The following is a 14,752-nucleotide window of genomic DNA, read 5'->3' on the forward strand; positions in this document are numbered from 1 at the left end:
GCAGCAGCAGGCTCAAAAGGGGGAAGCGTGAGCTTCTCTAGTACAAAGTTAAGGTCCCAAGCAGGGGTGGGAGCTCTCCTCAGGGGGCCTTAAATTGTTAGCTCCACTCAAGAACAGTTTGATGAGAGGGTGAGAAAAGAGAGGAGGCTCAGTATTGTAATGAGCTGAGATGGCAGAGGCATGAATCTTAATGGATGAGAAGGATAGGCCTCTGTGGAGCAGCTCTGCTAGGTAATCTAGAATTTGAGGTACGGTGGGCATAGCTGTCTCCTTTCCTTGAGACTGGCTCCAAGAACAATATTTTTCCACTTTTCAGAATAGGATTTCCTAGTACTAGGCTTTCTGGCCTCAAGGATGACATCCAGCACCTGTTTGCTGAGGGTTGCTGCTGGTGTACTCGGGATAAGCCAGGCTGCAAGTTTCAGGGTTTGCAGCTGTGGATGTAAAATCTGTCCCTCCTGCTAGGACAGCAGAGAGGGGTCTGATGTAGGTGCCAGGGTGGCACTGCTGTCAAGACTGCGTAGGTGTGGGTACGAGTGCTGGGGTGGCCAGTATGGGGCAATAAAGATTGTTTTTGATCTGTCCTGTTTGACCTTGAGTAGTACTTTTGAGAGGAGGGGCAGAGGAAGAAAAGCATAAATTGAGAAGAAGTTTTCCCATGTAAAGGATAGGGCATCCACCTTCCAGGCTCTGCTCTGAGGGTTCTTGGTGCAAAATTTGCTCAATTGGTGGTTTTGGGGGAAGGGAAAGAGGTCCACCTCTGGTATCCACCACCTCTGGATTAGAAGTTTGAATGAATCAAGTTCCAGTTTCCATTTGTGTGGGTCCGGCAGATTTCTGCATAAGTAGTCTGCCAGATAATTGTGTTTGCCTGGCAGGAATTGAGCTTGTAGATGCACTTGGTTGCTCAAGGCTGTGTTCCACAGGGCCATGGCTAACCTGCAGAGTGGGTAAGAATGAGTTCCTCCCTGCTTCTTTATGTACCACATAACTGTGGTGTTGTCTGTCTTTATCAGGAGCTGTCCTGGAAGGATAAAGTATCTAAAGGCTGTCAGAGCATTCTGTACAGCTAACATCTCTTTTTGATTGAAATGCAGGGGAATTTGTCCTGGGCTCCCATTTGCCTTAAATGCATTTGCCTGCCATGTGTGCCCCCCATGCATAGTCCGATGTGTCTGTTGTCAGGGTTTGGGCAGCGAGGGGTTGAGTGAAAAGAAGTCTCTTGTTGTGGTTGCATGCCTCTGCCCACCAAAGTAACTCTGCCCTTAGACAAGGTATGATGGGAATCAGTTTCCAGGTCCTGAGAATGTTGACACCAGAGTCGTTTTAAGTACCACTGAAGTTTCCTCATACGCAGTCTTGCATATGGAATTAGTAGAATGTGCGAGGCCATGAACCCTATGGCTTGCAGTATTTTTCTTGCAGATAGCTGGGTTTTGATGGCCATTAGTTTGAAGTAGTTTGCCAAATAAACCTTTTTTTCTGGAGTGAGGAATGCCATCTGGGAAGTTGTGTTCAAGCTTGCTCCCAGGAATACAATCTTTTGGCTGGGCACCAGCTGTGATTTCTTTTCGTTGATGGTGTACCCCATTGAAGTTAGCAGTCTCCTTACAAATGCCAGGTGCTGAAGTAGCAATTCCTGACTGTCCACCTGACTCAGGCAATTGTCCAATTATGGATAAATTTGAATATTTTGCTGCCTGCAGTATGCAATGGCTGGAGCCAGGCACTTTGTGAATACCCTGGGTGCAATAGATAAGCCAAAGAGAAGTGCAGAAAACTGCTAGTGCATACAGCCTGCCCTGAAACGTAGATATTTCCTGCAAGATTCCCTTATAGGGATATGCAGATAAGCTTCTTTTAAGTCTAGGGTGACTAGCCAGGCATCCTTGGCTAGCACAGGAAGAAGCTGTTGCAGTGTAAACATTTTGAATTTTGGGGCCATCAAGAAGGTGTTGAGAACTGACAGATCCAAGATAGGGTGCCAAGAGCCTCTTTTCTGGGGACCAGGAACAGTCCGGAGTAGAAACTCTGTCCCCTTTGGTCAACAGGAACAGGTTCAATAGCCATGATACTGAGAAGAGAAAGTACTTGCTTTTGAGCCTCTGTCCACTGGTTTGAAGCAAGGGCTGGCAACCCGCATGGGATTGGCAGTGAGTGGAAGTAGAATCTGTATCCCTGGGATACAATGTTCAAGACCCATCGGTCCTGGGTAATGGACATCCAGTTTTTTGCATGCAGAGCAAGTTTTCCTCCTAGTGGTGCAAGTACTTGGGCATGGCTGGGAAGGATGATAGACAAGTCAGTGTGACCTTTTCCATAAGGGGGTGGCTTACCACTCCCTATTTTTGAGGTGGGAGCACTCCATTGTTTATATCTCTGCATACCCTGAGACTGTAGTCTTGGTGGTCTGTGGCCTCTGGGTTTGGACTGAGAAGGCCTGGGAGGGGCTGGACAGGACCAGTTTTTAGAAGGCCAATGCCTACTGAATCTGGGTGGTTGCACCTGTAAGAAATAGTTTGCATAGATTTAGCTTTTTAAGAACTTCTTCTGATTTTGTGCCAAACAAATGTTCCTGGTTTAATGGAACATTTAGTAATTTTGCTTTGACATGGTCTGGCAAGATTTGTTCCTTCAGCCAAGCATACCTTCTCAGTACAGACCCAGTGACAGCAGCCCTGCAAGATGCTTCTAAGGCATCAAAAGCACACTACAAAGTATGTTTACTAACTTGGTTTACAGAATGCATCAACTCTTGTAAATCTTTATTTTCTGAACAATCTAGAAGCAACAACATTTTTTGTTTAATTAGTTCCATAATATGCTGCTGGTACTTCAGCATGTGAAACTGGCAATTCAAAGCCCTGATGGCAAGAGCTGCAGAGGTATATACCTAAGAATCCCTGTCCGAAGGGGTAGGGTTTTTGAATGTAGTAGCCTTAATGCCTTTAGGTCCCTGGGAAATGATCTCCGGAGCCGCAGTGGGATTATTAAAAGAAATTTGCAAGAGTCAGGTACTCTGTAGTACCAGTCAAGTTTTCTAGGAGCTGGTGATAAAGTATCAGGCGTAAGATTGGATTCCATGAAGACATCATCTACAACATCCAAGACAGGGGGTATAGCTAGAGGCCTGTGCTGAGGCAAGTCTAAAAATTATCTGAGTCTCTTTTTGGACTGAGGGTAGTCCTGGCATTCCCAGTGGAAATTCTCTCAAGGTGTGCAAGGTTTCACCAAAAGGAAAGTCCTCTGGAGGGGAGGCAGAGGGTATGGAATCCTCTGCATCTGAATCTTCATAGGTAGATAAGGGTAATGTCCTGGTAATGGGATCAGCATCATCGGACTCATGGTCTGTAGAATCAGAAGGAAAATCAATTCTTTGTCTTTTAGAGGGGGAAGGCCGGCTTCTCCTAATTAAAGTTATAAGGTCTTCCCCCATTCTAAGTATTTGTTTCTGTGGCATAGGAGCTTGAGCATGTGCTTTGGTCATAGTTTTTCTAGGCGTAGTGCGAATTCTGGGCCTGAGCAACTTGGTAGTTTTATTCAAAAATGAAGTTGTCGGTTTAATACGAACATCGGAAGATCAGAATACATCTTCAGAAGCCGGTGGCTGCACAGCGGCTCCAGACCCATCCAAGGTAGAGACAGCCGCAGGTTCCATAGTAGAAGAAGCATCTCGTGGCATACCGGACTCCGAATGGGTCTCAGCAGAGGCCTGTGAATCTGTAGAAGCGGGTATCGGGGGCTACGAAAGCGCCTCATTGAGTACCGGCGGACTGGTGAAATGGAAGCATCGTCTGCAGTTTTGGACCTATGCGGTCTGTCTCTGTCTTTATCCTTACGTTTTTTCAGAAGATCCATAGTCAGATGGCTTATCGAAGCCATTTCGGAATATGAAGAATGAGCACGAAAGAATTTAGCAACAAAGAGAGCAACAACGATGAATAGTTCAGGCATTAAACAAGACACAAAACTGACAGTGAGGAACGTTGTGGTCTGGGCCTAAACAGGTGATGCAGTAAGAATGAAAATCTCTGTGAGGTACCTGCTTTCCACAGGCAAGATAATTGTTAACTTTTTCTGACATCGGTTAGAGCAAGAAAAAAGGATCCCCAACGGGGTACTTAGTTTTTGAAGACTTCAGGTTTGAAATTCAAAAAACGAAAATTTCAGGTAGCGACTGACCGGCACATGCGAACTGCCTCTTCTGCGGGCCCCTGCATCGCAATAAAAGCTGATGTAATGGCATCGGCTGTGTGTTTTATACCACTGACGACCTATATAGATATATAGATATAGATATATACCATAATACTGATACACAAATTTGTAGTAGAACAGAACATGGGCTCAAACAGGAACAATGGTCCCTGACAAACTCCATCCGGTCATCCCCAAAGTCAAGGAAGGCGGGAAGTTGAGGAAAAATGAAAACTTACAAAACTGATGCATAATGGTAAGCACAAATATCTGATATTGTCATTTTCATTCATTCCTCAATGAATGGGAAAGAGTCCCCAGCTACAGTAACCGTGGGTGGCCATAATGGAAATATATTCCGGACTACTGCAGAACCAAATGCAGCTCTATTCCTGGAGATGATGTCCAATTTATAATGGGCTAGAAAGGTTTGAACTTTGGACTAAGTGCCAGCTGCACAAATATCAGTGGAAGCTCTGGACAAAAAGCAGATGATGTAACCACAGACCTAATCGAATTAGCACTTGGTTATTTTGATAAGGTCAAACCTTAGAGAATACACATGAGAAATACAATCAATCAATCAGTTATCCATTTGGCTATTGTGGTTTTTGAGACAGGCCTACCCAATTTGTTCTTTACAAAGGAAACCAACAACTGATCAGTCTTTCTAAAGCCCTTCGTTCTATGAAGGTAAGAGCAAAGTGGTCTATGTTTATCTAATGAATGAAGTATGTATTCTCCTTTGTTCTGAAATTTTGGGAAGAAAACTGTCAAATGAATGACTTGATTGACATTTATGTCTGATGCGACTATGGATAAAAAGGATGGATTTGTACACAAGGCAACCCTCTCCTTATGCAAGACAAAACAATGCAGTTTTGAAAAAAGTGCTTGGAGTTCAGAGACTCGCCTTACAGAAGTAATAGCTACAAGAAACACTGTTTTCCAAGAAATAAATTTTAGATGTACTTTTGCTGAGGGTCAAAAGGGTGACTGAGTTAGACTCTGTAAACCCAAAGTAAGATCCCATGCAGGTATGGGTCCTTAACAGGTGGTCTAAGTAAAAAGGTACCCTTAAGAAAAGCCTTATACAGCCTAGATGATGCTAAAGGGGAGGCATTATCTCAGACATGAAAATTCGAGATAGCAGCCAGCTGGAAAGTGGCCCCACTTTGGAAAAGTAAGAAATTCTAACAGCAGAAATCAGAGCACAGAAAGGATCTAGATCTCTCTGCTTAGCCCATAAGGAAAATCTCTTCTATTTTCTTTTATAAATCTTTCTTGTAGAAGATTTCTGGGACAAAAACAAAATTCTTCTATGTGGAGAAAACAGCCTCGAATGTCTATCCATCATTGGAAAAGAGAAACCATGCAGTCAATTTGAGGCCTGGAATGAAGATCTGGACTGGCGTCCAATTTTTAAATATTAGGTAAGCCCATAGGAAAAGGAACCAAATCTGCAGAGGTCAGAAGGGGGGCAATGAGGATTAGTTTGCTTTTCAAGCTGAAAGCTTTCTGAAGACACTTGAGAATTGAGGGCAGGGCAGGAAAGGCATAAAGAAGACTGGAGGGCCAAATATTATCTACAGCATCTCTCAGTGACTGTCACTGAGGAGGGATTAGGGCAAAGAACCTGCTGTACTTGTTGAGGGGAGAGGCAAATAGGCTGCAGGATAGTTGACCTCACTGTTGGAAGATCATATCTGCCACCGACTGATTGTGAAACCACAAGTGAGCCATCAGAAAAGTCTTGCCGAGCCTGCCTGCTAGCACATCTGATTTCCCTGGAATGTGAGTTGCTATAAGAAAACGGTTGGATAAGATTGCCCACTGTCAAACCCTCATTGCTTCTCGGCAAAGAGGTTAAGATCTGGTTCCCCCCTGTTTGTTGATGTACCAAACAAGCAACATTTCCGTTTGAATAGCAACTGTCCCCAAAGGGAAGAGAGCTCTGGAAGTTATGCAAAGCTAATAAGACCACTCTCATCATTAGGATATTTATATGCAACTTGGTCGGCCCAAGTAATGCCCCTCACCCACCCAAACTGGGAGGCGTCCGTGGTCAACATGTTGCTGGGTGGAGGAAGGATAAAGGGGCAGCCCTGACAAATCTCACTGGATTGGATCCACCAGATTAACGAATCCTTGCATACCCTGGATAGCCTTATTGGAAACCTTTGTACTTGTAAAATCCACTGAGGGAACCTCATGTGAAAATGAGCTGCTGGTATTAATGTTACTGCAGCAGCCATTGATCCAAACATTGTTAAGACCTATTTGGCTGGAGGAAGAAGATAAGACAGAATGTGACTGACATGTAACCTTAAGGGGAGAATTCTACTCTGTGGTAAGAATGTTGAAGATTCACTGTGTCTAGGAGAGCCCCTATAAACTCCAAGACTTGCACTGGCTGAAGTTTAGACTTTGCAAGATTCATGGTGATACTCAGAGTTTGAGTCAATTGAAGGAGACAGTCTCTGGCTGTTACCAATAAATGCCTGGTTCATGCAGTGAGAAGCCAGTCTTCTAAATAAGGTAACACCCTGAATCCATGCAGTCTTACATGAGCTGCTACCACTGCCATACATTTAGTGAACACTATGGGGGCTGTGGTGAGACCAAAGAGCAGGGCTCTAAACTGATCATGACTGGCTCCCAGACAGGAGCGAATAAATCTTTGGAATCGTTTGTTCATTTTTATGTGACAGTATGCATCCTTCAAGCTCTATAGAGCATATCCAGTCTTCCTTATGAAGCAATGGTAGAATGGACTGGACCATGACGATTTGAAATGTGGAGTTCTTTATGAATTTGTTTACATAACGGAGATCAAGAATACGTCCCCGACTCCATGTTTTCTTTGGCACTAAAAAGAACCTTGAGTAAAAAACAGATTCTCTCATTTGGTGGGACTTCTTGATGACTTTTTGTCTAGAACTTTTGAATTTCTAGGGCTGCTTGCTCCCATTGATTGGGTAGAACATCAGGGAGGTTTTTTCTTATCCTCAGAGGATTTCGTAAAACAGGAATAAAATATTCTCTGGGTACGATTCTTTGCACCCATGTGTAATTTGTATTGATGTCCAGATGTCTAGGTGCAAGACAAACGTTCCCCGACTGTCACCAAAGAAGAACAGTTGGGCAACCATTAAGGAATGCTGAAAGTTTGTCTGAGAAAGAATCTCTATACTCTTGATTTTGCAGACCCTCCTCTGCCACATGGCTGGCATCTTCAGTTGTTATAATTTCCCCCTCCGACTCGGGGGGGGGGGGGGGGGGATTCTTCATGTGAATCTTGAAAAGGCCCTTGAGATTTCACATACCACATCTTCTTACCACAATGATCTTTGCAGGGTAGAAAAATGGATTCCTATGGCAGATAGGGTCTTTCCGTTTTGTTCACTATGGGAAAGTGTCTCTCTAACAGTGGGCCCAAAAAGGGAGGATCCATCAAAAGAAGCACTGATGAATGACACTTTAAAGGGCTCACCAAAGTCCCACAAGTGCATCTAGACATGTCTCCTAATGGAAATTCCTGTAGGAACCTTCAGCCGTGTGAAATATTAACCTCATTGACGTGTTTAATATGGATTGTAAGGTGGCCATTCACGAAGAATAAGCTTTCAGTCTCCTCCGCCAACATGGACCCAGGAAAAGAGTTACAGTTTATTTACTAAGTACCTCTGTAACCTAGTAAATGTACCAGGTAATTCAGCAATCGTATAGCAAAGGTTATTGACGCATATACTTGCTTTCCATATCTGTCCAAGGCCCTAGATTCTTGGACAGCTTATTTCTGTTCAGCGAGCTCCTTTTTCATGGCTGCTACCACAACCATAGCATCTACAGGAATACCCTTGGACCACTGTTGTTTGTCTAGTGGTACATGGAGGATCTTGTCCGGGCATGTAGGGATGGGCTCTATGGAATCCAGCTCCTTCCATACCCAGCAGGAGTCAAGGTCTACAAGCTCATCTGCCGGGGGGTAACCCAGATGCAGATGGGACACACCCGAAAACTTCCAAGATTCCTCCAGAGAAGGGTTCTGGGAAGACCATCCACCTTTTTGGCACAGGATTTCTAAAATGTCTCCAAATGAAATGTCGCCTGATGCAGATCTGGGGGACCCTTCACCTTCATCAAAATCAGTGTCTTCTGTCAATGTTTCCTGAGGGACCTCTAAATGCCTCCTTTTGCACGGTTTCTTCAGAAGAACCTCCTCAGTGGGATACTCTAGAGAGAAGTCGGAAGAAAGGGGAAGCCTCTGTGCAGACATTCCCTAGAAGCTCTTACGAGCTGGCTGTCCCTGTGGAGTAACATGATGCGACTTAGAAATCAAATCCAATGGAAGGATGGGAGTAGGATTAAAACAGGTGACACTTGCTTGTCCCCCGGAACAGGAGAAGACCCTTTCCACTACCTTGAAGGCAGAAGTTCCAGGAGAAGTAGAAATCACACAAGTTGAAACAAGACTAAGATAAAGGTCTAGTAAAAATAAAAACTGTGCAATGAAAAAAATAATAAAACCAAACCAACACGGCCAATAGAAGGATAAAAAAAAAAAAAAAACAAAAAAAAACTATTAAAGTTAAAAAGACACTAATGCTTTAGCTTCACATATTAATATGTTTGGCACTGACCCCAATTTAAATTCTTAGTACTGGAAATACTTGATGAGAATTTAAGAGGTGGTGATAATCAAAAAACAAACTGAATTAGCAGAGCAAATGGATTTTAAATCTGCAAGCTTATCATTCACCAGGTTTGAACAGTACAATAAGTTTAAAACCTTTTTTTAAAAACACGTCCCTTAATATATATATATATATATATATATATATATATATATATATATATATATATATATATATATAATGTATTTTTTTAATGCTTTATTAAAGCATTTGAGTATTTTTCTGCAATATGTATTTTACATCTAAAAGGTTGCCTATGCCTTTAATAGTTAATTGCTTTTCATTCATTATACTTGTTTGAAGTTACATAAGAAGCTTAGAATTGTTTCATTTTTTAGTCTGAAGAAGCGATGAGGACATAGCGAAAGCGCTTACTATCTTATTTAATAAAGTGATTTTATTTATCCTTCTATTGGCCATGTTGGTTCATTTTTTTTCTCATTGCCAGAAGTAGAAATCAGTCTCCCTGGAACCAAAGCTCTTGGATCAGCCACATTGCCACTCACCCCAGGTTCTGCCCCTGAGGAGGGAATCAGACCAGAGCTGTCTAATGCCGATGCGCCATGGGAAAGTGACAGCTCCGAAACCCTTGGAGTTTAAGTCATTCCTCCAGATCCGACGCTGATACGTCTGCTCTAACAAACTCAGAGCCAAACAGATCAGGAAAGGAGTTGGAGTGGAGGAAGGTAGCATTCTCGGATTAGGCACCTCGACTCTCAGGATATTCAGATTCAGCAGCTCTGAAACTGCAGGTCAGATCAGAAAAGGAGTCACTAAAGGGTGTGAAGGCTGTAGACTCACAGATTCAATGGGGGATGGAGCCTGAAGGACCCCCATCTGGATCTGATTTCTAAGAAATTTCATATCATCCTATCCACATCATACTCAGAAAGACGCTAGGAAGACCTGATAAAGGAGGATGCTGAGAGAGGATGAGAAGTCTTTCTGGAGTTTCCTGCAACAAAGGGGACTTGAGAAACCGTCTCCAGAAAGAAGCATGAAGACTGGATTTGAGGAGACCTGCTTAGATATGTAATTGGATCTTACAACATCAGATCCAAAACCTTTTTTGCCTTGGTGGTATTCGGATCTGACAAGGTCAGATCTGAGACTTTTTTTTTTTACCTTAGAAGGCAGCTCAGAACTTGGAGCAAAAAAAGGAGATCAGGCAGGGAAGTGTTTCTTGGACTCCCTTGTCTCTGAACTTTTCTGACTTCTTGAGGGGTTTGAGCCCCTGAAGTAGAAATAACTGCAGAAGACGACGCAGGCAACATATCGCGCCTATCACTTATAGCCCAGGTGTTGAAGCTTGCACAAATTTCACAAGAAATCTGAAGGTCAGCCAGGCCTAAACAATACATACACACCCTCAACTCCCTGCAGGCATCAGAATTGGGTATCTTACGCCCACAGGAAGTGCATTTTTTTTGTCTGCTATGCTGGAAAGTTACAAACACTATGATGATAAACTTCACCAGAAAAACATTTTAAAGAAGTTATAGAAAAGTTTTTTTTTTTTTTTTTAAGAGAAAATACCAGCAATGGTATAAGACAAATAACAAGATTTAAGGTAAGATCAGGGAAGGGCTACGAACAATGGTAGAAAAGTCTACACCAGTAGTCGGAAAGTTCTAACAGAACTATATACCAACTCTAAAGAGGTAAAGTGAGGAACAGTGTTAAGAAATATAACACTCACAATAAACTCCCAGCTTGAGAGCAGGAACTCCTGACCAATCGCTAGAGCAGCAAACAAGATACGAGATAAAGCAGTATTCAAGGGGCATTATGGGTAAAGGAAAGAGCTCAAGAGCTGGATCCTAGGCTGACAAAGAAAGTGGCCAAGTCAGATTGAGGATTGAATGTGAACCCATTGGTTGAGGAACGAATGAAAAGGACATCAGATTATTATTTTTTTCCATTAAAATAAAATTATAAAGACATTTATTTGATAATTCATTAAAAAGATGCCAGTTTATCATTTTTAAACAGGTACTCAGAAAAGTTTAGTTTGAAGTAGCAGTAGTATTACAATGCACATTCAAATTAAGTAATCGTCGTGCCATCATCTCATGATATCACTGTAAGTACTTCAGCTGAAGTACAACATGCAAGGCTTGAAAAGCTAGAATTTCAACAATGTAAATAACTGTTGAAAATCTGGATATATTGTTAGTCACGTAGCTTAACAGGCAGCAGCATCAATATGGACCATACATCATACAGGTACAGTGAAAGTAACAATAAGAATCTAGTCATTCCAACATCAGCAGCCCAGTGGACTAAGAAGACTACATTACTATCATTACATACTGGGAGTTGTAATTTAGCATTCACACCTTTTAAATTACTGAAAGCGTTAAATTGTTACATCAAATAAAATAAATGTTCCCACCCACAGGTAGTGATTATATGAAACAATTCAGAGGTTGCTTAGAGATGTGCATATTTACTGCACATAAAATAATGCTGATCCAGAAATGATTTATATGGAGATAAGTAATTCAGATGTTGCTCAGAAAAATCTGTCTAATGCCAATTAAAAACAGGAGGCTGCTCAATGGTTTCATGACTGGTGGAGAGGCAAAACACTGTCATAAAATAATCTGAAATTATGTTTAGCAGGTAGAACTGCAAAGGACAGGCAAAATGTATTTAAGCAAATAAATGTTTAAATTAATTTATTTAGAAGATTAGGCAAGATCTACAACATTCAGTCTAGTAATGCGCTTTGAATAAACAAATGACTTACCTAACAACATGATCACAAAAAGGTCTGTACAGTTTTCCTAAGGATGGCATAAGGAAAGACCTGCATGATTACAGAAGGAGGGTGCTCTCTTCAGGTTAAGCTCACTGTGGTGAATCCTAAGAGACAAGAGCAGCTGGCTCATAACACCACTTTGTGGGCCTCTGATTACAAGACAATACTGGAGTTAAGTGATGTCAGGGATATGTAGTCACTTTGAAGCTTTCATCCTGATGCACATTCTGATTAGTACAAATGATTAAATTAATAGTAGGTTGTGATTATCTTCACTAAGAAAATGAGTATGTAATGACACAGTGGTACTGGAAAGAGCTATGCTATTCACTGACAATAGAAGGAAAGTACAGTTGTGTACACTTACTATAAATGTAGATGCTAGAGTGTATTCACTGTTGCAGTCATTACATTTGGGTAATCCTGCTGGCAGGTCACCCTCAGTCAGACTGAATTCCAAAGTCTTGGGTCATGCGTCGGTTGCTGTCACCCCTTTCCTGTCGTCAGGGGTATAAAAGATGCAGCCGACACCATTTTTTTCAGTTTTTCTTGCCCCAGATGTCAAGTGCCCCCAAAAGGGTAGGCTAGATATATATTTAAAACATACATGCACCAAAATAAACTTTACCTTCATCTACAAGCAAATACACCACACAGGTTGTATAGATCAGAGAAGTAAAGATAAGTGACAGCAGAAATAAAGGGGATGGGTGGGTAACCTGGACTGCAACAGTGAATATACGAACATCTACATTTATGGTACGTGTACACAACTGGACTATGTTATTCGTGCTTCACTGTTGCAGTCATTACATTTGGGTAGAGTCCTAACGCTAAGGTTGGGGGGCTGGATCTAAACAGTAGGAGCGGCTATGAGGCCCTGCAGAACTGCAGTGGCAAAGCCTGCTCTGGATTTAGAGTAAAGTGGCAGATTGTAATGTTTTGTAAAGGTGTGCACTGAACTCCAAGTAGCAGCCTCTAAAATGTCTTTGGTTGGTACTCCTCTGAGAAAGGCTGCAGCTCTGGTTGAATGTGGCCTAATGCCCTTAGGCACTGGCTTGCCATGCTGAGAGTAGCAGAAACGAATGCAGTGACCTATCCACTTTGAAATAGTCTGCTTGGAGATAGCCTTTCCTTGTGATCCTGCAGCATATGCCACTAGTAATTGTTCTGTTTTTCTGAAAACTTTAGTTTTGTCCAAATAGAATCGAAGTTGTCTGTGTACGTCCAAAGAATGCAGACTTTTCTCCCCCTTGTTCTGTGGTTTTGGATAAAAAGTTGGCAAATGAATAGTTTGGTTTAGGGCTTCACTGGACACCACCTTAGGCATAAATGTAGGGTTTGTCCTCAGAGACCCTGTCTGGATAAAAAAATGATAAAAAGGTTCCACAGCCATGAGAGCCTGTAGCTCTGACACTCATCTTGCAGAAGTTATTGCTAGGAGCAGAGCTGTTTTCCAAGAAAAAAACTTTATATCCACAGTTGCAGCTGGCTCAAAAGGAGGTAGGGTAAGTTTTTCCAAGACATAATTCAGGTCCCATGTAGGTATTGCTGATGTCCTTGGAGGCCTTACATTTTTGGCTCCTCTGAGGTACTGCCTTAATAAAGGATGAGAAAAGAGTGGTGGCTCTGTATTGTAATGAGCCGAAATGGCAGAGGCATGAATTTTAATTGATGAAAAAGATAGGCATTTGTACAACATCTCAGTTAAGTATTGCAAAATCTGAGGAATATTTGGTACAGCTGTGTCGGTTCCTTGAGCTTGGTTCCAAGCACAAAATCTCTTCCATTTTCCAGCATAGGATTTTCTAGTACTAGTCCTTCTGGCTTCCAAAATGACATCCATCACAGCTTTACTGAGAGGTGTGCTTTGTATGGCTACATTATCCACCATGCTGCCAGGTTTATAGTCCTGAGTCGGCTGTGCAAAATCTGATTGTTTTGTTGGGACAGTAAATGAGGTATTTGAGGTAAGGTCCAGGCTGGGCATTGAGACAAGTTCCTTAACATCGGATACCAGTACTGGTGGGGCCAGTCTGGGGCAATCAGAATCATTTTTGTTTTTTCCTGTCTCACCTTTAGGGGTACCTTGGGGAGGAGTGGCAGTGGAAGAAAAGGCATATACTGATAGGTTTTTCCAATTGAAAGATAAAACATCCACTTTCCATGCTTGTCTGTGATAAGTCCTTGTGCAGAATCTTTTTAGTTGATAGTTGTGAGGGAAGGCAAATAGATCTATGTCCGGGCGTCCCCATTTCTTTGTTATCATGCTGAAGACCTGTGGCTCCAGGTGCCACTCATGGGGATCCATGAGGTTTCTGCTTAGTTCGTCTGCCAGAGTATTGTCCTTTCCTGGCAGGAATTGTGCCTGCAGATGTACTTGGTAAGTCAATGCTGTGTCTCATAAAGCCATGGCTAGTCTGCAAAGGGAGTAAGAATGCATGCTCCCCTGCTTATGTACCACATGACCGTGGTATTGTCTGTCTTTATCAGTAATCGTCCCGGATGAATTAGGTCCTTGAAGGCTGTCAGGGCATTTTGAACAGCTAGCATCTCTTTTTGATTGATATGTAGATGCATCTGATTTTTGGACCAGGTGCCCTGAATGCCTCTTCCTGCCATGTGGGCCCCCCAGGCATAATCTGATGCATCCGTTGTTAGGTTCTGCCTGGCTGGGGGTAGTGAGAATGGCTGTCCCTTGTTTTGGTGACAAGCCTTTGCCCACCATCGAAACTCCTGTTGCAGGCAGGGAATGAGAGTAGTCATTGTTTCCAGGCTGTGGCAATGTGTTCATACACTTTTTAGGTACCACTGAAGTTTCCTCATATGCAGTCTTGCATATGGAATTAGTAGGATGCAGGATGCCATGAAGCCCAAAGCCTGCAGAATTTTTCTTGCAGATAACTGGGCCTTTGTTGTCATTTCCTTGAAATAGGTAGTCTGTTGCCTTTGTTTGTCTGGCGTGAGATGAGCCATCTGGGCAGCTGTATTTAAGCTTGCACCCAGGAATATTATCTCTTGAGAGGGTACTAGTTTTGATTTATTTTCGTTGACTGTGTACCCTAGGCATGTTAAAAGTCTTTTCACAAACGCC

At 42.5% G+C, this 14,752-nt stretch overlaps 1 protein-coding gene across 7 annotated transcripts in view; it reads right to left on the bottom strand.

Moving 5' to 3' along the window:
- Positions 1-14,752, bottom strand: part of CIBAR1 (CBY1 interacting BAR domain containing 1) — a 1,541,282-nt gene that overhangs the window by 1,405,605 nt on the left and 120,925 nt on the right. For 6 of the 7 annotated variants that reach the window (XM_044067347.1, XM_044067348.1, XM_044067349.1 and 3 more), the window contains exon 1: positions 11,647-11,711. The exons of the other annotated variant lie outside the window; for it this stretch is intronic. In XM_044067347.1, the coding sequence (XP_043923282.1) occupies positions 11,647-11,696 (50 nt within the window). In that variant the 5' untranslated portion in view covers positions 11,697-11,711. Of the gene's footprint in view, positions 1-11,646; positions 11,712-14,752 lie in introns of those variants that run through there. 7 annotated transcript variants of the gene reach the window in all.

This window comes from Protopterus annectens, chromosome 3.part1, assembly GCF_019279795.1.
Source record: "Protopterus annectens isolate FY-2018-M chromosome 3.part1, PAN1.0, whole genome shotgun sequence".
NCBI classification, from domain to species: Eukaryota; Metazoa; Chordata; order Ceratodontiformes; family Protopteridae; genus Protopterus; species Protopterus annectens.